Here is a 24,153-nt window from a genome sequence, read left to right as displayed (position 1 = left end):
CGCTCCTACTCCCCAACACTCTCTCCTGGAAAGGCGGTTGTGATCGCTCCTACTCCCCCCAACACTCTCCTGGAAAGGCGGATGTGATCGCTCCTACTCCCCAACACTCTCTCCTGGAAAGGTGGATGTGATCGCTCCTACTCCCCAACACTCTCTCCTGGAAAGGCGGATGTGATCGCTCCTACTCCCCAACACTCTCTCCTGGAAAGGCGGATGTGATCGCTCCTACTCCCCCCAACACTCTCTCCAGGAAAGGTGGGTGTGATCGCTCCTACTCCCCAACACTCTCTCCAGGAAAGGTGGGTGTGATCGCTCCTACTCCCCAACACTCTCTCCAGGAAAGGTGGGTGTGATCGCTCCTACTCCCCAACACTCTCTCCTGGAAAGGTGGGTGTGATCGCTCCTACTCCCCAACACTCTCTCCTGGAAAGGCGGATGTGATCGCTCCTACTCCCCCCAACACTCTCTCCTGGAAAGGCGGATGTGATCGCTCCTACTCCCCAACACTCTCCTGGAAAGGCGGATGTGATCGCTCCTACTCCCCAACACTCTCTCCTGGAAAGGCGGTTGTGATCGCTCCTACTCCCCAACACTCTCTCCTGGAAAGGCGGATGTGATCGCTCCTACTCCCCAACACGCTCTCCAGGAAAGGCGGATGTGATCGCTCCTACTCCCCAACACTCTCTCCTGGAAAGGCGGTTGTGATCGCTCCTACTCCCCCCAACACTCTCTCCTGGAAAGGCGGATGTGATCGCTCCTACTCCCCCCAACACTCTCTCCTGGAAAGGCGGATGTGATCGCTCCTACTCCCCAACACTCTCTCCTGGAAAGGCGGATGTGATCGCTCCTACTCCCCAACACTCTCTCCTGGAAAGGCAGATGTGATCGCTCCTACTCCCCAACACTCTCTCCTGGAAAGGCGGATGTGATCGCTCCTACTCCCCAACACTCTCTCCAGGAAAGGCGGATGTGATCGCTCCTACTCCCCAACACTCTCTCATGGAAAGGCGGATGTGATCGCTCCTACTCCCCAACACTCTCTCCTGGAAAGGCGGTTGTGATCGCTCCTACTCCCCAACACTCTCTCCTGGAAAGGCGGATGTGATCGCTCCTACTCCCCAACACTCTCTCCTGGAAAGGAGGATGTGATCGCTCCTACTCCCCAACACACTCCTGGAAAGGCGGATGTGATCGCTCCTACTCCCCAACACTCTCTCCTGGAAAGGCGGATGTGATCGCTCCTACTCCCCAACACACACTCCTGGAAAGGTGGATGTGATCGCTCCTACTCCCCAACATTCTCTCCAGGAAAGGCGGTTGTGATCGCTCCTACTCCCCAACACTCTCTCCTGGAAAGGCGGATGTGATCGCTCCTACTCCCCAACACTCTCTCCTGGAAAGGCGGATGTGATCGCTCCTACTCCCCAACACTCTCTCCAGGAAAGGTGGGTGTGATCGCTCCTACTCCCCAACACTCTCTCCAGGAAAGGTGGGTGTGATCACTCCTACTCCCCAACACTCTCTCCAGGAAAGGCGGGTGTGATCGCTCCTACTCCCCAACACTCTCTCCTGGAAAGGCGGTTGTGATCGCTCCTACTCCCCCCCAACACTCTCTCCAGGAAAGGTGGGTGTGATCGCTCCTACTCCCCAACACTCTCTCCAGGAAAGGTGGGTGTGATCGCTCCTACTCCCCAACACTCTCCTGGAAAGGCGGATGTGATCGCTCCTACTCCCCCCAACAACACTCGGATGTGATCGCTCTACTCCCCAACACTCTCTCCTGGAAAGGTGGATGTGATCGCTCCTACTCCCCAACACTCTCCTGGAAAGGCGGATGTGATCGCTCCTACTCCCCAACACTCTCTCCTGGAAAGGCGGATGTGATCGCTCCTACTCCCCAACACTCTCCTGGAAAGGCGGATGTGATCGCTCCTACTCCCCAACACTCTCTCCTGGAAAGGCGGATGTGATCGCTCCTACTCCCCAACACTCTCTCCTGGAAAGGCGGATGTGATCGCTCCTACTCCCCAACACTCTCTCCTGGAAAGGCGGATGTGATCGCTCCTACTCCCCAACACTCTCTCCTGGAAAGGCGGATGTGATCGCTCCTACTCCCCAACACTCTCTCCTGGAAAGGCGGATGTGATCGCTCCTACTCCCCAACACTCTCTCCTGGAAAGGCGGATGTGATCGCTCCTACTCCCCCACACACTCTCCTGGAAAGGCGGATGTGATCTCTCCAGGAAAGGTGGGTGTGATCGCTCCTACTCCCCAACACTCTCTCCTGGAAAGGTGGGTGTGATCGCTCCTACTCCCCCAACACTCTCCTGGAAAGGCGGATGTGATCGCTCCTACTCCCCAACACTCTCTCCTGGAAAGGCGGTTGTGATCGCTCCTACTCCCCCCAACACTCTCCTGGAAAGGCGGATGTGATCGCTCCTACTCCCCAACACTCTCTCCTGGAAAGGTGGATGTGATCGCTCCTACTCCCCAACACTCTCTCCTGGAAAGGCGGATGTGATCGCTCCTACTCCCCAACACTCTCTCCTGGAAAGGCGGATGTGATCGCTCCTACTCCCCCCAACACTCTCTCCAGGAAAGGTGGGTGTGATCGCTCCTACTCCCCAACACTCTCTCCAGGAAAGGTGGGTGTGATCGCTCCTACTCCCCAACACTCTCTCCAGGAAAGGTGGGTGTGATCGCTCCTACTCCCCAACACTCTCTCCTGGAAAGGTGGGTGTGATCGCTCCTACTCCCCAACACTCTCTCCTGGAAAGGCGGATGTGATCGCTCCTACTCCCCCCAACACTCTCTCCTGGAAAGGCGGATGTGATCGCTCCTACTCCCCAACTCTCCTGGAAAGGCGGATGTGATCGCTCCTACTCCCCAACACTCTCTCCTGGAAAGGCGGTTGTGATCGCTCCTACTCCCCAACACTCTCTCCTGGAAAGGCGGATGTGATCGCTCCTACTCCCCAACACGCTCTCCAGGAAAGGCGGATGTGATCGCTCCTACTCCCCAACACTCTCTCCTGGAAAGGCGGTTGTGATCGCTCCTACTCCCCCCCAACACTCTCTCCTGGAAAGGCGGATGTGATCGCTCCTACTCCCCCCAACACTCTCTCCTGGAAAGGCGGATGTGATCGCTCCTACTCCCCAACACTCTCTCCTGGAAAGGCGGATGTGATCGCTCCTACTCCCCAACACTCTCTCCTGGAAAGGCAGATGTGATCGCTCCTACTCCCCAACACTCTCTCCTGGAAAGGCGGATGTGATCGCTCCTACTCCCCAACACTCTCTCCAGGAAAGGCGGATGTGATCGCTCCTACTCCCCAACACTCTCTCATGGAAAGGCGGATGTGATCGCTCCTACTCCCCAACACTCTCTCCTGGAAAGGCGGTTGTGATCGCTCCTACTCCCCAACACTCTCTCCTGGAAAGGCGGATGTGATCGCTCCTACTCCCCAACACTCTCTCCTGGAAAGGAGGATGTGATCGCTCCTACTCCCCAACACACTCCTGGAAAGGCGGATGTGATCGCTCCTACTCCCCAACACTCTCTCCTGGAAAGGCGGATGTGATCGCTCCTACTCCCCCCAACACTCTCTCCAGGAAAGGTGGGTGTGATCGCTCCTACTCCCCCCAACATTCTCCTGGAAAGGCGGATGTGATCGCTTCTACTCCCCAACACTCTCTCCTGGAAAGGTGGGTGTGATCGCTCCTACTCCCCAACACTCTCTCCAGGAAAGGTGGGTGTGATCGCTCCTACTCCCCAACACTCTCTCCTGGAAAGGTGGATGTGATCGCTCCTACTCCCCAACACTCTCTCCAGGAAAGAGTTAGGAGAGTGACAGATTGATCGCATTGCACATTTTTAATGCATTGAATTTGTAACTTCATGGGCGGAACATAGTCCAGTGGTAAAGTGTTTGCTTGATGACTGGTCGGTTGGGATCGATCCCCATCGGTGGACTCATTAGGCTATTTCTCGTTCCAGCCAGTGTATGTACTATCCTGTCTGTGGATCCCTTGCTATCAAAAAGAATAGCCCATGAAGTGGCGACAGCGAATTACCTCCCTAAATATCTTTGTAGTCCATAACCATATGTCCGACACCATATAACCATAAATAAAATGTGTTGAGTGCATCGTTAAATAAAACATTTCCTTCTTTGAAACTTCATTTGATTCACCTACCTCCCCTCACTTCAGGAGAGTGACCTTCAGCTCACCTACCTCCCCTCACTTCAGGAGAGTTACCTTCAGCTCACCTACCTCCCCTCACTTCAGGAGAGTGACCTAATGGTGTGGTCTATCACATATTAAAGGGGGAGTATTTATCTTTCTAAAAATTATAAAACTTTGTGGTAACTTGATTCGTCTTGTGAAGAAGACATCAACCATTCTAGCTTAGTGTGACTTGTGAGATGTTTATGGACCACGTCTTTTGACAGTGTACTGAAGTTGTAATCACCATCTCAGTTTGAAGGATGTGATTTTAGTTTACTGCCCTTTCACTCTGTACTAAGATCAGCTTAGAGAGAAACGACTCTTTCACTTTTAATACTGCTTAATTTTCTAGTGTAACTGATGGGACAAAAACTTGAGACTGACGAGATGATATCCCTACAAAACCATAAAACATTTTTGTGATACGTATGGTTTGTCAATATTCAAGTAAGCCATTTTAAAAATGAACTAAACACTATGTTTGTTCCAGAAAGTGGAATCATTATACATTTCATTTACTAGTATATGCATGATTTGTCTGTGAACTAAATTTGATATATATATATATATATATATATATATATATATTTTATTTTTGTTGTAAATGCAACTTTATCATGCAATTGCCACTTTTTTTACTGGCAATGTCATATTGAAGAATATGCATTTTCATATAGGGACACAACTTTTGATGGCCGCCAACCTTTTCATTAGTAGCAAGGGATTTTTTATATTAAGGATCCCATAGACAGGATTGCACAATGCCACGGCTTTGATATAACAGTCGTGGTGCACTGGCTGGAACGAGAAATAGCCCAATGAGTCCATCGACGGGGGTTGATCCCAAACCAACAGTGCATCAGGCGAGTGCTTTACTACTGGGCTACGTCCCGCCCCGTCAATTGAGGGTGAATCTGAGGACAGTAGTGTGTGTACTATGTATTATGTACAACAGAGTGAATCTGAGGACAGTAGTGTGTGTACTATGTATTATGTACAACAGAGTGAATCTGAGGACAGTAGTGTGTGTACTATGTATTATGTACAACAGAGTGAATCTGAGGACAGTAGTGTGTGTACTATGTATTATGTACAACAATTGAGGTCGTTTTGTGAACTAACCTAACGTTTTTTGTGCTGAAGTTTTGCTAAGCATTCATTCATTTATTCATTCATTCATACACTCACTAATTCATCCATTCGTTTATTAGTCCCTTACAGGTCAAACCGGAGGGGTCTATAGGTTTCATCACAGTCTGTCTGCCTGGCCGTCCGTCTGTCCCGCATATAGTTTTCCGGATGTTTTTTTTTTTAGAATGCTTTGAAATATTAACCAGACATTTTGTATATAGCTTTATCATGTAGTTACAGATCATGACTTTCATGGTTATTTGCCCATTTTTGACGGAGTTATGGCCCTTGAACGTGTAATCCGTGCACGTCAATAATTTGGAATCACTTTTCAAACAATTTATAACGGAAAAGCGAATCCAAAATAACGTCATACGGGGAAAAGCATCATCAATATGGACCAGGGCCGTTCCACGAAGCGATCTTTGCCCTAAGATCAACTTAAGTGAATAGGGGAGCTATGCGCTTATGGTAATCTTAGGCTAAAATCGCTTCGTGGAACGGGGCCCAGAAGTCTAAACTGACCGATGTTCTTACCGTGTCCTTTCGAAATAAGTTTGTCACCGTGTCTTCACAGATGGATATAAGCACACGGGTATAGAAACGATCATCACCGATTCGGAACTTCACGGAAAACATACATGTATATGGAAACGTATCTTTAAAAGTTTTTGGATGTGTGTGTGTGTGTATATGTGTGTTGTGTTACACGTTTATACTTACAACATGTTCCTGCATAATTCTGGACGAGCACAATTCATGTGAATAAAGTGACATAATCTCGAAAATAAAACCGAAACCGAATTGTATGGGGACGTAGACCAGTGGTAAAGCGCTTGACTGATGTGTGGACGGTCTAGGATCGATCTCTGTTGGCGGGCCCATTAGTCTATATCTCGTTCCAGCTAGTGCTCCACAACTGGTGTAACATAGGCCTGTCTGTGGGATGGTTCGTTTAAAGTGACAAACCCTAGTTTGAACCCGTGAAAATTAACACCAGGTTTAATTAATCTACAAACCTGTAACACATTTGGATAAAGTTGCAATTGAGTGAATAATGAGTTTGTGACTTTAAAATGGTGATATACCCTCTAAAAATACACCAAAACTCGACTCCATAACTGTTGCGTCTCAGACGCACGTGCGTTTTTAAAAATATGTGAAATGTATTTTGTCACATTAAAAACACCAGGATGACCAAAAACACTTCGAATGTACGGAAATTGATCTAAACCATAAAATGTAAGTAAAGTATGATTTCAGTTACCACAAACTGCTATGATAGTCAAAAATATGCCTTAGTGTTTAAAAACTAGGGTATGCCCCTTTAAAGGGACACGCCCTAGTAACGGCTATTTGTTAAGTATTACGCCGTTGTTTTCGCTATTTTTTCACAAATAAAATTGCACTTTACTTTCATTTTATTTTTTAGAATACACATTTCCATTCACCTGAAGTGTTTTTTGGAAATCCTGGTAATCCTGATGTTTGTAAAACCACGAAATGCATTTTTTTTTGTATTTCTTAAAAAGGTGCGTTCCCTCGAGAAAAAAACGTTGAGCAGACGAGGTCCAATCTATTTTTAGAGGGGATCTTCCCGTTTCAACATCACAGATGTTGGTATACCACGTGACCGTTATCATTTTGGTTCGGTTTGTTTTCTCGTGCACGGTTTGCGCAATCAACATCCGATTTGTTGTCGTCTGCTTGTCGTTCATTTGTGAGGTTTTTCTTCACAGTTCGTGCACATTTTCATTAACAATAAAGTTCAGACAAGTAAGTATCTCAATACAAAACGTTACAAACCCTTAAAACCAATAAGTTTTACGATATCTTGAGAGGACAGAACAGTTGAAACATGCCCAGCAGAGGTGAAACGAACGCATCCCAAGTCTGTGTGCACTCTGTGCTTCGAGCGACATCTACCGGTGACATCAGAATGCTAACTTTCAAAATTATTTCAAGTAATTGAGTCACGGGGATTCCCATGGTATTTAGCGATATAAAACCTTCTTTTTTACTTCATTTTATAAAAACGTGATCTAATTGTGTTACAGGTTTGTAGATTAACCAGAATTATAATTACTTTTCGCCGGCTGAAACTAGGGTGTGCGACTTTAAAATATCCCTACCTTCTATAATCGAAGAGCCGCTCATGGCGTAAGCGGGTTTTCTCTCAAATTATGTCTGTAATGCGATCCTTAACCACATGTCCGACGCCATATAAACGTATTCAAAATGTGTTAAGTTCGTCATTAGTAAATCATTCTTCCTTCCTTAAAGGGACACACCCTAGTTACGGCTAGTTGTTAACCATTACGGCGTTGTTTTTCGCTATTAAACCCATTTTTTCACAAATAAAATTGCACTTTACTTACCGTTTATTATTTAGAATATACATTTCCATTCACCTGAAGTGTTTTTTGGTAATCCTGGTTTTTGTAATACCACAAAATGCATTTTTCTTATTTCTTAAAAACGCACGCGTGTTTGAGAAAAAACCGTTGAGCAGACAAGGTCTAATCTATTTTTAGACGGGATATTTCCATTTCAATGTCACAGACGTTGGTATACCACGTGACCGTTATCATTTTGGTTCGGTTTGTTTTCTCGTGCACGGTTTGCGCAATCAACATCCGATTTGTTGTTCATTTGTGAGATTTTTCTTCACAGTTCGTTAACATTTTCAGTAACAATAATGTTCAGACAAGTAAATGTCTCAATACAAAACGTTACAAACCCTTAAAACCAATAATTTTGAAAAGTCTTACTATATCTGGAGAGGATACAACCAGGACAAAACAGTTGGAACATGTCCAGGAGAGGTGAAAAGAACGCACCCCAAGTTGTGCTTCGAGCGACATCTACCGGTGACATCGGTGAAAGTTAGTATTCTGATGTCACCGGTAGATGTCGCTCGAAGCACAACAATGCCTACGTCACGACAAATTTCACAGAGTGCGCACAGACTTGGGGTGCGTTCTTTTCACCTCTCCTGGACATGTTCCAACTGTTCTGTTCTGGTTGTATCCCCTCTCCAGATATCGTAAGACTTTGCAAAATTATTGGTTTTAAGGGTTTGTAATGTTTTGTATTGAGACATTTACTTGTCTGAACATTATTGTTACTGAAAATGTTCACGAACTGTGAAGAAAAATCTCACAAATGAACAACAAATCGGATGTTGATTGCGCAAACCGTGCACGAGAAAACAAACCGAACCAAAATGATAACGGCCACGTGGTATACCAACGTCTGTGACATTGAAATGGGAATATCCCGTCTAAAAATAGATTAGACCTTGTCTGCTCAACGGTTTTTTCTCAAACATGCGTGCGTTTTTAAGAAATAAGAAAAATGCATTTTGTGGTATTACAAAAACCAGGATTACTAGGATTACCAAAAAACACTTCAGGTGAATGGAAATGTATATTCTAAATAATTAACGGTAAGTAAAGTGCAATTTTATTTGTGAAAAAATGGGTTTAATAGCGAAAAACAACGCCGTAATGGTTAACAACTAGCCGTAACTAGGGTGTGTCCCTTTAATAGTCTGGATATTGCAGATTTCACACACCCTCCCCTCACCCGGATAGATTTAGACGTGCATTATTTGAAAAATATAACCCAAGAGCACATTAATTAATTATTTCATCCATTTATTATATTTTAGGACGGAATGTAGCACAGTGGTACCCAAAGTTTGTTTTGTTTAACAACACCACTAGAGCACATTGATTTTGTAATCATCGGCTATTGGATGTCAAACATTAGATAATTTTTTTACATATAGTCTTAGAGGAAAAACCAGGTACAATTTTGTCATTAGTAGCAAGAGATCTTTTATACCATCCCACAGACAATATAGTACATACGATCTGTGATGTACCAGTCGTGGTGCACTGGCTGCAACGAGAAATAGCCAAGTGGGTCCACCGGCGGGGATCGATCCTCCAGTAGTACAGCGCTCGTCTGATGCACTTTCGGTCTAAGATCGATCCCCGTCGGTGGGCCCATTGGACAATTTCCCGCTCTAGCCAGTTCACCACGACTGGTATATTAAAGACCGTGATATGTGCGATCCTGTCGGTGGGATGGTGCATATAAAAGATTCCTTGCTACTAATGGAAACATGTAGCGGGTTTCCTCTCAAAGACTAACAAAATTACCAAATGTTTGATATCCAGTAGCCGATAATTAATAAATCGATGTGCTCCAGTGGTTTTGTTAAACAAAACGAACTACCTTTTAACGTTCATTCTGGTTTTTAACAGTAAGTTACCACATGTTTTTGTTTCATAGCGTTGTGTCTGATACACTAGATTAAACATAGCTGGGGCTTAAAGACAACATTTTGTATTGACTTGGTGTTGATTTAGATCACAGCCCTAATGGCCCAGGATTGAAGGGAACCCGCCTCAGTGGTGGTGTGTGGTTAAGCCATCTGACATAAGGCTGGTAGGTACAGGGTTCGCAGCCCGGTACCGGCTCGCACCCAGAGCGACTTTTAACGAATCATTGGATAGGTGTAAGACCACTACACCCTCTTCTCTCTCACTAACCACACACAACTAATCCACTGTCCTGGACAGACTGCCCAGATAGCTACGGTGTGTGCCCAGGACAGTGTGCTTGAGCCTCAATTGGATATAAGCACAAACATAAATTAAAGGAGGGAATTGGTGAATGAATGTTTAACAACACCCCAGCAAAAAATTTCACGTCGGCTATTTGGTGTCCGACAAAAGTAGGTATTTGAATAGGATTAAATGAGATTGGAGCAATTTGAAGGGTCGCATGGCTGTCAGTGAAAAGTACCCCCCCCCCCAAGTAATTGAAGTCTACACCTAAAAAAAAAAAAAAAAAAAAAAAAAAATTGTTGCATATGTAACATTTTTAAAACTAGTTTCAAAGCTGATAATTGCAGATTTTGTTTTACTTTCAAAGACGTCACTGATTAACAAATGTTTGTAGTTTTGACCGCCAGCCAGGACACCGCGAAGGTAAGTGAGAGATGTGTTTACAAGCGATCTGTTGTTCACTTTGAAGGTAATTATTAAAGACAGACCTATCGACTGCTACCTGGGGTTGGGATGGGTCCGGGGTGGCCCAGATTATTGGTAGGCGGTTCGCCTGATAGAACGTTTAAATATTGTTTTGTTTAACGACACCACTAGAGCACATTTATTTATTAATTATGGATGTCAAACATTTAGTAATTTTGACATAGTTTCAGAGAGGAAACCCGCTACATTTTCCCATTAGTAGCAAGGTATCTGTTATATGCACAATTCCACAGACAGGATAATGCATACCACCGCCTTTGTCATACCAGTTGTGGTGCACTGGATAGAGAAAATAACCCAGTGTGCCCACTGACGGGGATCGATTCCAGACCGACTACGCATCAGCCGAGCGCTTTAACACTGGGCTATGTCTCGCCCCGTGAAGATGAAACCAAAAACCCCGAAAACAACCCCAGAAGGGTAGGCCTACAGTGAATCGTGAATCGGTCGAGAAAACAACCCCAGAAGGGTAGGCCTACTGTGAATCGTGAATCGGTCGAGAAAACAACCCCAGAAGGGTAGGCCTACAGTGAATCGTGAATCGGTCGAGAAAACGCGACATAACTATCGCCATAGCGCTTTGAATGGGTCTTTACTGACACTGCCTGATAAAAGATAACAGCACAGGCTCGTTGGAATAATATCTGTCCAGAGTGCCGCATAGGCGAACGGACTTCCATATTTTGGGGGGGGGGGGGGGGGGGTTGATGGGAGTGGGAGTGGGACTGAATTTTGACCGAAATTAAACGAAAATTCCCGAATTTACATAACCACACTTATTCATATTTATATTAGCATTATTGCCAAACAGCTAAATAGGGATGCAGCGGGCTTCCTCATTCAAAATCTGTGTGATCCTTAACCATATGTCTGACGCCATATAACCGTAAATAAAATGTTTTGAGTGCGTCATTAAATAAAATAGGGATGCAAACGAATCACTACGCATGTTTACTTGGATTACAACTAATACTGTCTGTAGAATGATGGGGAAAATATGGTGAACAGGTTCCATTTTGACAAAATAACGTTTTTGAATTTAAGGATTCGTTCCAGCACTGCGGGGTGGGGAAGTGTGTGTGTGTGTGGGGGGGGGGGGGGGGTGCAGTCTCGTACGCTTATGTGGATGTGGAGAGAACTACAGCCTCCAGTGGTGGGGGTGGGGGCACAAGTCATATTGGTATTTCTACGCTTTAAATGAGAACCAAACTGGCCGCTATGTAGCAAAGTTTACCGCACGTGCGTCAAAACATGTAGCATGCATCAACCGTAAATATTGTTAACTACGTTACCTATTTCGGTGAGTGACCGGCCTCGGTGGCGTCGTTGTTAGGCCATCGGTCTACAGGCTGGTAGGTACTGGGTTTGGATCCCAGTCGAGGCATGGGATTTTTAATTCAGATACCGACTCCAAACCCTGAGTGAGTGCTCCGCAAGGCTCAATGGGTAGGTGTAAACCACTTGCACCGACCAGTGATCCATAACTGGTTCAACAAAGGCCATGGTTTATGCTATCCTGCCTGTGGGAAGCGCAAATAAAAGATCCCTTGCTGCTTGTAAAAGAGTAGCCTATGTGGCGACAGCGGGTTTCCTCTAAAAAAACAAACAGTGTCAGAATGACCATATGTATGACGTCCAATAGCCGATGATAAGATAAAAAAAAATCAATGTGCTCTAGTGGCGTCGTTAAATAAAACAAACTTTACTTTTTTTTATTTTAGTGAGTGAAACATTTTGTGGTATAGCTTTCAACCAAAACTTTCTAACACAAAACATTTCAGTGTTTTATCAAAACATGTATGTTGTTCAACAAAACATGTACTTATAATAATTTGTAAATGTTTTTTTAAGGCATATTACAAAATGTCCTCGAGTCCTCGTGTACTAATGTTAGGGACAACATTTTAGAAAAACGAATACATGTATAACAATTCTGATGTCTTGCAATCGTTTTTTAAGTTGAGCAAATGAATACTTATAATGGTAAAATTGTTTTGTTAAAATATATAAGCTGCATTCTGAGTTTTAATAAATATATAAACAGATATCCAGAAATATATTTATGTTAAAATATATATTTTTTTGGCAAGTATCTGTTAACAGTTTTGTCAATAATAAGATAGCCAGCCGTACAGAAGAGAACAGAAATAATTAAAAAAATTAAGTTTTCTTTCAAATAACAGTTTGAAAATCATACAAAAAAGGTATTAAGAAATGTGCCGTGTTGATGAGTGGGTTAAGTTCAATCTTGCTTTCTTTGCTCGTTTTAACCTTAGTGTTACGAATTTTTTCTGTGAATGTGACGGACGTTTGTTTACTTTCCCCATGCAAAAATCAGAGAGGTCAGGGATCTTCCAATGTACCTACTGTTGCGCAAAGCGACGGTTCCACCGAAACAGGTCAACGGACGATGCACCCCGTGTGTTGAATTTTATATATTTATGATTGTTAATAAGCCAATCAGGAGGTGGGGTGAGGGTCGAACCTCTTGCTCCATGCGAAGTTTCTTTAAAAAAAAAATATTTTCTGGGAGAGCATGGCCCGAACTCTATATGATCAGTTTATCTCGACCCCCTCATACACACGCGCCATCCTTTAGCTTCGTATTGCCTTGTTTCCAAGACAACACAACATCAAAGTAGCAAATCGACGTGGTCTAATTAACACACGTAGTTCAGATACATGTGTCTGTGGGTAATAAACGCACAGCGACGGACCACACACGTCCGATTTACACACGCAAAACAAACCTTAATTTGATGAACATGTGGTATGGGTTACAGCTCTATATTCCGAAGGTTCAATGGTCCGAAGGTTCAACCCTAACCCTATGTTCAGTAGTTGGAAGGTTTATAGACCTAACCCAAGACTATTGAACCTTAGGACCATTGGACCTTCCGACTATAGAGCGATCCCCGTGGTATGTGATATTTCTGTCTATGGGATGGTGCATATAAAAGATCCCTTGCTACTAATGGAAAAGAGTAGCCCATGAAGTGGCGACAGCGGGTTTCCTATCTTAATATCGGTGTGGTCCTTAACCATATGTCTGACGCCATATAACCGTAAATAAAATGTGTTGAGTTCGTCGTTAAATAAAACGTCTTCCTTTTTTTCCCCTTACTCTAAGACTACATGTCAAAAGTACCAAATGCTTAACATTATATAGTGATGGTTAATAAAGCAATGTGCTCTAGTGTTGTCGATAAATTAAACAAACTTTAAAACTTTATTAATGATGAAAACTAGCAATTGCGACGTCTAAAATACTTCAAGCGTTTCCTAAATCTGACGCCACAGACCTTTGATTTGTTCTGAGCGCTGGACCAATGAATGAACGTGTAATGACAACCTAGCGCAAAGGAAAATTAGTTATGCCCTTAAAGCCGCACACCCTAGTTCCATCCAGCGAAAATAAATTATAATTTAGTTAATCTACAAACCTGTAACACACTTAGATCACGTTTTTATCAAATGGAGTGAAAAAGCAGGTTTTATATCGATAAATACCATGGGAATCCCCATGTCCCAATTGCTTGAAATAATTTTGAAAGTTAGTATTCTGATGTCACCGGTAGAAGCACAACAATGCCTATGTCACGACAAATTTCACAGACTTGGGGTGCGTTCGTTTCACCTCTCCTGGACATGTTCCAACTGTTCTGTCCTGGTTGTATCCCCTCTCCAGATATCGTAAGACTTAGCAAAATTATTGGTTTTAAGGGTTTGTAACGTTTTGTATTGAGACACTTGTCTGAACTTTATTGTTACTGAAAATGTTCACGAACTGTGAAGAAAAATCTCACAAATGAACAACAACAAATCGGATGTTTGATTACGCGAACCGTGCACGAGAAAACAAACCGAACCAAAATGATAACGGTCACGTGATATACCAACGTCTGTGACATTAAAAATAGATTGGACCTCGCTTGCTTAACGGTTTTTTCTCGACAACACGTTTTGTGAAAACATGCAAAAAATGCATTTCGTGGTTTTACAAACATCAGGATTACCAAAAAGCACTTCAGGTGAATGGAAATGTGTATTCTAAATAATAAAATGTAAGTAAAGTGCAATTTTATTTGTGAAAAATGGGTTTAATAGCGAAAAACAACGCCGTAATGGTTAACAAATAAACGTAACTAGGGTGTGTCCCTTTAAGACGATCTAGGGGCGGGATTTAGCTCAGTCGGTTGAGTGCTTGGCTGAGGTGCTTGCGTCACAGGATCGAACCACCTCGGTGGATCCATTCAACTGATTGAGTTTTTCCCTCGTTCCAACCAATGCACCACAACTGGTCAAAGGCCGTTTTATGTGCTTTCTTGTCTGTGGGAAAGTGTATATAAAAGATCACATGCTACTAATGGGAAAATGTAGCGGGTTTCCTCTCTAAGACTGTTAGAGTTACCAGATGTTAGGCATCCAATAGCCGATGATTGATTAATCAATGTGCTCTATTGGTGTCGTTACGTAAAACAAACTTTAACTTTAAGGTGATCTAAGATCGCTTTGTGGAAAAGGGTTTAGCGGCATTAGAGCATAACCGGGAAATCAATAGTACTAAGCTTATTTTTTTCAGAATAGTTCCCCGATATAGTAAGGACAACATGTTAAAAGTCCCCAAAGTTTTTGTGTGTGCTCTTTATTTTTAATGGCGAAATTCAAAATAGCTACCATATAGACCCTAAATATATGGTTTATCTGGCATAGAATGCAACTACACAATATACATGCCAATTAAGTCATAATTATTAGTTTCTCATGAGTCTACTAAATACAATAGTTAGGTTCAGAGATACAGTAGAGGTAGAAGGGAACAATTTTAACTATAGATGCAAGTAAGTACTTTGACATTAGTCATCATCGTCATCATCATCATCCAAGAACTAGTACCTCTCATACGAAAGATTCCCTGATATGGAGTGCTGTTCACACACCTGGTATATCAGCATCTGAGTGTTTGTTTCACAATGATTTCAATGGAAATATTAAGTGCTGGGGAACTCCGGGTACATTTCTCAGAAACAAATGCAACCAGAAATGCTTCATTGAAACAGTGTCCCTAAAACGTAATTCTATTGAAATCACAGTCAGGTGATAATATTCCACTGAAAGAAAGAAAGACATGTTTTATTTAACGACGTACTCAACACATTTTATTTACGGTTATATGGCATCCAACATATGGTTAAGGACCACATAGATATTGAGAGGAAACCCGCTGTAGCCACTTCATCGGCTACTCTTTTCGATTAGCAGCAATGTATCTTTTATATGCACCATCCCACAGACAGGTTAGTACATACCACGGCCTTTGATATACCAGTCGTGGTGCACTGGCTGGGACGAGTATTAGCCCAATGGGCCCACCGACGGGGATCGATCCCACACCGACAGCGCATCGAGCGAACGCTGTACCACTGGGCTACGTCCCACCCATATTCCAACTGTGTCAACAGTATTCCAGATGGTATCTTCCGTATGGGAGTATGAATGAATGAATGTTTAACGACACCCCAGCACGGAAAATACATCAGCTATTGGGTGTCAAACTATGGTAATGCAAACAAATAAGGTGATGATCAACACCAATATAAAAATTCAAGATTTAAATAAAAACAGTGTAAAGAACTGTGCAAAAATACAAATATCACAGATAGATACTGACTTTTACTCAACATTTCAATTTGTGCTGTATTGGCCATTCTCAAAGAGAATGTTACACCCCTGCACCACGGTGAGGTTACAGCACGCGCAGGGGTCCGTATGGGAGAGACATAGCAACTAGTTACTGGGATGATGATCACTAATGTGCTGAGATGTCAAGAAGAAGTTTGTTTATTTTGTTTAACGACACCACCGGAACACATTAATTAATTAATTATCGGCTATTGGATATCAAACATTTGGTAATTCTGACACGTAGTCATCAGAGGAAACCTGCTACATTTTTCCTAATGCAGCAAAGTATCTTTTATATGCACTTTCCCACAAACAGGAAAGCACATACCACGGCCTTCGTCCAGTTGTGGTGCATTGGTTGGAACGACAAAAACCCCAGTCAGATGAATGGATCCACCGAGGTGGTTAGACCCTGCGACGCAAGCACTTCAAGCGAGCACTCAACCGACTGAGCTAAATTCCGCTCCCCCGAGATGTCAAAGTACTTATTTACATAAATAGTTAAAATTGTTCTCCCCTGTCTCCCCTGCGTCTCTGAACTGATTATATGTAGTTGTATTGTAAAGTTTGTTTTGTTTAACAAGATCCGAAGAGCACATTAATTAATTAATCATTGGGAATTGGATGTTAAACATTTGACAGTTGTGACACACAGTCCTCAAAGAACACCCATCACACATTTCCATTAGCAGCAATTGATCTTTTATATATTATTATCTACTTTCCCACATACAGGACAGCACATACCACGGTTTTTGATATAGCAGTTGTGGTAGTTGTATTGTGTATTAATTTGTTATACATGCATTTTATGAAAAATAATCATGAAGGACCTGAAATATGTTATGTACAATGTAGTTGCATTTTATGCCAGATAAATAATATATTTTTGACCAAAATGATGGCCATTTTGAATTTTTGCCGTAAAAAATAGCACGTACAGAAAACCTGGTCATTTTTAGTATTTTGTTTCTAACTACACCAGGGAACTACTCTGAAAAGAAAGTTTACTACTATTTATTTCTTAATACTCCTAATTTTATTACAATGATTATTACAATGGGACCATAATCAAACTACACCCAAAACAACTTAACTATTAACTCTACATATCAAACATTAAAACAGAAGAACACCCAAATAGAAGAATATTTGTTTGTTTGTTTGTTTAGTTTTTGTTAGATGTTAGATATTTGTTTTTGGATGCTACACAAGCAACAATTACAAAAATTCTCACAACTTATAACCTCGAAAGCCGAACTACCTTTTTAAAAAAATGGTTAAATGGACAAGTTAACACGTAACAAGAACACTAGTTGGGACGGAATGACCCCCCCCCCCCCCCCCCCCCCCCCTTCCATACACACACACATTCCAATCCAGGCACTGTGGTATGCGCTATCTTGTTTGCGGGAATTCGCATTTAAAATATTCCTTGCTGTTAATTGGCAGCAGTAGCCTATATACGACAACGGGTGTGTTTTTGCTTTTTCTGGACCGTGTCGTTAATTTTATAATATATTAAAGCTGCAGTGCCTGGAATACAAAGCCCGTTTATTTATTTTTTTACCCTCGTATAACTACATATATTTACAATGCTTAAACACCTGTCTTACTCGCGTGTAACTACATACATTTACAATGCTTAAACACCTGCGTTTAGGAAAACAGGCTTCGTCAATTCGGACCCCAATGTTCAATAATATTTTATCAATATTCGTAGCATTTAGCAATGACTGACCAGAAGCCACATTGACGTACAAACGAAAATTGTTGTTAGTGTGGATTCCATCATGAGGAATCGAACTATTTTGACAAGTAAGTAGCCTCCTTCAATAATCATATTTAAAAGAACAATTTAATAAACACAACCTCTGTCTTTTCAGTTAAACAACAGGAACAATACATTGAATGAATAAACAAATAATAAAAAATAAAATAATGATAATGATAATAATAATAATAATAATAATAATAATAAAAACCCAACCAATAATAATAATGATAATTATTATTAAAAATATAATATAATATAATATAATATAATATTATAATAAATTATGATATCAATATGTATATCTTGACCTTTAGGGCGGGACGTAGTCCAGTGGTAGAGCGTTCGCCTGCTGCGCGATCTGTCTAGGATCGATCTCCGTCGGTGAGCCCATTAGGCTATTTCTCGTTCAAGCCAGTGCACCACGACTGATATATCAAAGGATGTGGTATGTGCTATCCTGTCTATAGGATGATGCAGATAAAAGATTCCTTGCTACTAATGATAAAATGTAGCGGGTTTCCTCTCTAAGACTATATTTCAAAATTATCAAATGTTTGACATCCAATAGCCAATGATTAATAAATTAATGTGCTCTAGTGATGTCATTAAACGAAACAAACTTTATTTCGACGTTTATTATGTTGTCTAGTATACATCTCAACCAACAGAACAACAAACGCCTCCAGCGGCTATTTATATCCCTTTGATGTGAACCGTTGAGGGTGACCTCTTGGGGATACAATCATCGCCTGTAGTCCGGGACGATTCCATTATTTTTAAATAACGGTAAAACGCATCTCTCACGCTGTACATTTTATACATACTAATGTTACTAAAATCCTTAAAAATATAAGAAATATATTGTCAAATTGGCTCAGTCAACTGTATGAGATCAGAGATATTACTCGGTATAAAATCGAAACTAATCTGCTGTATGCTATTGACGCATTGTTAATGCCATCCCACCTCGCTTTAAAAAATTGTTCCATGATCCAAGAACAAATGAAAGTGTTAAGCACAGATGTTTCTAAACAAATTAACAAATTCTGTTGTGACGATTAGAAGGTATTTTATATTGTGTTAAACCAACAAAATGGCAAACTTTGACATTTTCACGGATTATTTGGGACTTTGCGAAATTTTGTTTGAATCTGATGACATAGATTCAACATCGGAGGAGAAAACCAGATTGCCTGTTGAAGTTCCACAGAAAATTCACAACTTATCAGTTTCTTCTTCTATGGATAGTTTAATATCCGACAACAGCGGCAGTGTGGACATCGGCAACACATCGTCATCAGCGTCAACTCAGTGGAATCATCCACTGGAACCAGTACCCGAAATATCTTCACCGTCAACGTCGACGTCATCATCACCATCATCATTATCACTAACCACGACACCTCCAGTAGTTTCAGTGTTGGCGATGTCGCCAGTAGATATCGTGAATGACATTTTCACACCAATCGGTTTGGATGGTGTTCCAACCGGTCGAGCCATATCGGGACGTAGTTTCTCGCGATCACCAGAACTCTGCACTCGAAGAAACGAATGCAATGAAGTACCAGACGTTTGCGAGTTTTACACCCCAGTGCAAGACCACGGCGCTAGTCCTACCACAAATCTGGACCTGTCGCAGATAGTCCACGGGATGGTGAAAAACGCATGTCGGTATGAAATAAAGGCGGCAGCGGACGCATTTTCTTTAAACAATGTGTGCGTGTTCTGTCGGAGAAACGGAGAACCGAAGGAGTTTTACACAACACACGTGCTGAAGGATTCGAGGGGCAAAGTCATTTGTCCAGTCCTCCGAAACTACGTTTGTCCGAGCTGCAAGGCGACCGGGGACAAAGCCCACACACTCCGCCACTGCCCACTGTCCAGGGACGTGGCCAGCATGGCGGACACGTTCAAAACACGAAGAACAAGCTGTGGGATTCGGAAGTTAACGTATGACTGTTGAAACGTCAGTTGAAACGCGTGTCCTGTGTGTTAACGTTGTAACCAACACTTCATTCGAGATATCCGAGGACTTGTGGTCATACTGCAAACAACGTTAAATCGGATACTCGTACATGTGACTTTTGTGACTGTTTAATAGTAACCAATGTTAAAAACAATATGTACAATGACTTATGGCCACTTTGAAGTGTTAGTTAAGGTCTACGGTGACTTGTGGCCCGTTTATTGTGACCAACGTTAACTCAAGATATACACTGACTTGTGGTCAGTTTGAAGAATTAAGTTTTAAGATTACTTGTGGCCAGTTTATTGTAACCAACGTTAACTCGAAATATATGGCCAGCTTGAAGTGTTACGTTTTAAGGTGACTTGTGGTCCGTTTACGGTAACCAACGTTGACTTGAATTATATACAGTGACGCATGGCCAGATTGAAGTGTTTTAAGGTGACTTGTGGTCGTTTATTGTAACCAACGTTAACTCGCAATTGGCCCGTTTGTTGTAACCAATGTTAAATTATTTTCAAGATATATAGTGAACTGTGGCCTATTTGTTGTAACCAATATTCTCGAGACCTGTGGTCTGTTTCGGGTGTTTGGTGAACTCGTTATAAATATGGTGACTAATGCCAAATGGTCAGTTTATTGTACCTAACCAACGTTACCGCTAAATATATGGCGAATTGTGACAGTTTTTTTGTAACCAATGTTATCTCATGATCATAATATGCTAAAACTTGTTTTCTATGTATGGTGGTTGTGACCTGTTTATAACCATTGTTAGCTATGATGCAGGCATGTTTTTAACCAGTGTTCACTACTTGAGGACGAGAGAGAGAGAGAGAGAGAGAGAGAGAGAGAGAGAGAGAGAGAGAGAGAGAGAGAGAGCGCGTGCGTGCGTGCGTGCGTGCGTGCGTGAGTGTGTGTGTGTGTGTGTGTGTGTGTGTGTGTGTGTGTGTGTGTGTGTGTGTGTGTGTGTGTGTGTGTGTGTGTGTGTGTGTGTGAGAGTGTGAGTGTGAGTGTGAGTGAGTGTGAGTGTGTGTTTGTGTGTGCTCAAAGTTGTCTCAAAATGTTACACATTGAAGTTAATTCTGTTACGGGTTAATGGCAAAGCTGTTGCTTTATTTTGAACAAATTATTTTTAGATCACATTTACGAATAAAAATAAAAATTGTTTCATTAGTTGTCAAATTAAACGTTTTGTTTTCAACTAAATGTTAGTTGCATTAGTTGCCGACTTGAGCGTTTTGTTTACATAATGAAACCAATGACCGTATTAAAATGGATACATGTATGTATATTCAGTAGGCCTAGGTTACAAGTAACCAAAGTTACAACGTCTTGAATTAGTTTCGTTGAATTTCATAACAGTTTTATTTTTTTATGATCAGCAGTGTTATGGCGAAAATTTAGACCAGAATCCTTTCGAGTTTTGACTTTTTTTTGTATTATTCGAATAGTAATACTAGTATATTAAATATTGTCTTTGATTATAAACTTGCATAAGAACTACATGCACCCCAAAAACCCCAAACAAACAAAAAACAAACAACAAAGCAAAAAACACACACACCCCTAAAACCCACTAAAACCTCCCACAAAAACCCCCACATACAAACAAAACCAAAACCAAAAACCAAAACCCCCCCAAAAAAACAAACAACAACAACAAACAAACAAACAAAACAATAACAAAAAACAAAACCCCACTGCTCAAATGTGAAAATAGTGTATGAGTTCATCAGTTATTATTACTGGATTTTAGACGGAATTAACTCGAACCGATAATGCATCTTTAAACATTTAAAATAATTTAAAAAACCCGGAAGTATATTTTGCTTCCATCCAAGCTGCAACTATGGCGGACTATGTTATGTGCTGGTAAGAATGATTCCAGTTCAAAGAAGATTATTTTTATATATGTTCATATTTATTTGATGGATACAACTATACTAAACACTTTTTTTTAGTGTGTGAATTTCACATTTATTTTAAAAATGCATTTTCTTTTTATCTGTTTTAAATGTTCTGTACACATAACCAATATTTTCAGTCTATTTTTATTTTATTATTGATTTTTTAATTTTTTTAATTTTTGTTTTTTTTACAAATATATTGTCTACCTGCCACATTTTTTATATCACTAAAAGCAAATTAGCGACTTGTTTTATTTTATATGAAAACATGTTCAGTTTTGAGCTTTGATTTTTAAATACAGAAATAAATATTTTGAAAGAAATGTTATCCCCTTGTTTTTGTTTAGAAATAATAAATGCAGGAAAAAGAAAACGAATGTTGGACACTAACTTACTGCTTAATCATGGACTGCTAATACTGGTTCCCATAAACTCTGTAGCAGGTCGCCGACCAACGCAAACGGACACAGACCTACGCAGACAATTCGTATATGGCAACACTGCAGCCGATAATCTTCGTCGGATAGTTCCGTAGCAGATCCGACGACGTGTTCCCTTAAATAAAATCTACTACAGGATATATGGAAAGCAGACTTTAGTGTTTCATATTATCATTGGTAATTGCGACAGTCTAGCGCTAGAAAAGAAATCCATGCCCACCACATATATATACGCGGTGAACCCATTAGGCCATTTCTCGTTTCACCCAGTGCACCACGACTGGTATAACAAATGCTATGGCATTGTGGCATGTGATATCATGCCTGTGGAATGGTGCATATAAAAGATCCCTTGCTATTAATAGTACAAACCACGGCCTAGTTTACACAATTTATAGAACACTGGGTGGAACTAAAATAGACCAATGGACCTACCGACAGGAATAGTACAGGACAGAACACACGACGGCTTTATTACATCACTCCGTGAACTAGCCCAATAAGCTCACTGATGGGGATCGATCTTAGACTGAACCCCAGCGCATTTTGTAATACGGCTGTTCATTCATTTCAACTTATTTTCGTGCTTATATCCAATTAAGGTTCAAGCACGCTGTCCTGGGCACACACCTCAACTATCTGGGTTGTCTGTCCAGGACAGTGGGTTAGTTGGTTAGTGAGAGAGAAGAGGGTGTAGTGGCCTTGCACCTACCCATTGAGCCCTTAAGAACTCGCTCTGGCTTGGAGTCGGTACCGGGCTGCGAACCCTGTACCTACCAGCCTCTAGTTCGGTGGCTTAAACACTGCGCCACCGAGGCCGTTTGAACGTATTAACACGCGGTTATTACAACAACAAAAAAAACCTGATGACGCAATATGGATCAGGGCGAGACGTAGCCCAGTCGTAACGCGCTCGCCTGAAGAGCGGTCGGTCTGGTATCGATCACCGTCGGTGGGCCTATTTCTTGTTCCATGCAGTGCACTACGACTGGTATATCAAATACCATGGTATGTGCTATCCTGTCTGTGGGATGGCGCATATAAAAGACCCCTTAGTACTAATGGATAAATGTATGGGGTTTGACATACAATAGCCGATGATTAATAAACCAATGTGCTCCAGTGGTGTCGTTAAACAAAACAAACTTTAACTTTATACACACCTACAGATCACAACCCATTGACTTTGATACACTATTTCTCGTTCCAGCCAGTGTACCAGGCGCGCACACACAAATATGTATGTACTGATGTATGAATATCTATATATTGTAATGCATGTCGAGGTTGACTGTTACATACATAGATATTAACGAACTAGCTCTAATTAAATCCTTTCTGGCCTCACAAATTGTCCCGTGCCGTTGCTGGGACTCGAACCTATGGCACCGAATCTCCCGCAAATGGCAGACTTGCCACAATACGGCAGCTTTAAATGTTAAAAAGTAAAATTTTGCTTTAATATTTTAAACCAAACCACCAAAGTGAAATAATTTATTTAAACATCATGTTTCGGGGCGTGGCCCTGGGGGATTACATATCATGACTCATCTAACCCGTTGAGGCCAAAATATAGAGACAAGGGTCAGCTGGGTTAATTTACTGTCTTTATTGAGTCAATCTAATTAAAATTAGCTCGACTATTACATGTGGATCTAAAGACAGCCAGTTGGAGCTCATGTCCACCAATCAAAACCTTACTTGCAGAATCCTGCCAGTGATTTAAAACTAACAACACTGCGTAGTTCCCAATGTCCAGGTAACATTTCGTCTGTAAATAATAATTTAAATATTGACCAATCACACTTCGCCTTTTATAACGTTATTTGGGAGCATACAAATTCTAAAAATATCGGGCGAGGTCTATTTTAGTGGCCGCAGTACAGCGAACCATACCAATACATACGGGGTAGGTTATCAGTCTTCAATTTTACATTAAAAATTATTTA

The 24,153-nt window shown here is 41.8% G+C and overlaps 1 protein-coding gene and 1 long non-coding RNA gene across 2 annotated transcripts; both read left to right on the top strand.

Moving 5' to 3' along the window:
- The first annotated feature begins 2,362 nt into the window (after nt 1-2,362).
- LOC121376034 lies at nt 2,363-4,652 on the top strand. Its single transcript, XR_005958387.1, has 2 exons — nt 2,363-3,792; nt 3,837-4,652. It is a non-coding gene; the product is annotated as an uncharacterized LOC121376034 (long non-coding RNA).
- A 14,329-nt stretch (nt 4,653-18,981) lies between these two features.
- LOC121374549 lies at nt 18,982-19,851 on the top strand. Its single transcript, XM_041501655.1, has one exon. It carries the CDS (start codon nt 18,982-18,984, stop codon nt 19,849-19,851), a length of 870 nt encoding a protein of 289 aa, XP_041357589.1.
- Nucleotides 19,852-24,153: the final 4,302 nt, after the last annotated feature.

Source organism: Gigantopelta aegis, chromosome 6, assembly GCF_016097555.1.
Source record: "Gigantopelta aegis isolate Gae_Host chromosome 6, Gae_host_genome, whole genome shotgun sequence".
NCBI lineage: Eukaryota > Metazoa > Mollusca > Gastropoda > Neomphalida > Peltospiridae > Gigantopelta > Gigantopelta aegis.
This window is presented reverse-complemented; position numbering and strand designations above follow the sequence as displayed.

Excerpts from the sequence above, each read along its gene's own strand:
- LOC121374549 (XM_041501655.1), top strand. The coding sequence starts at position 18,982 with ATGGCAAACTTTGACATTTTCACGGATTATTTGGGACTTTGCGAAATT.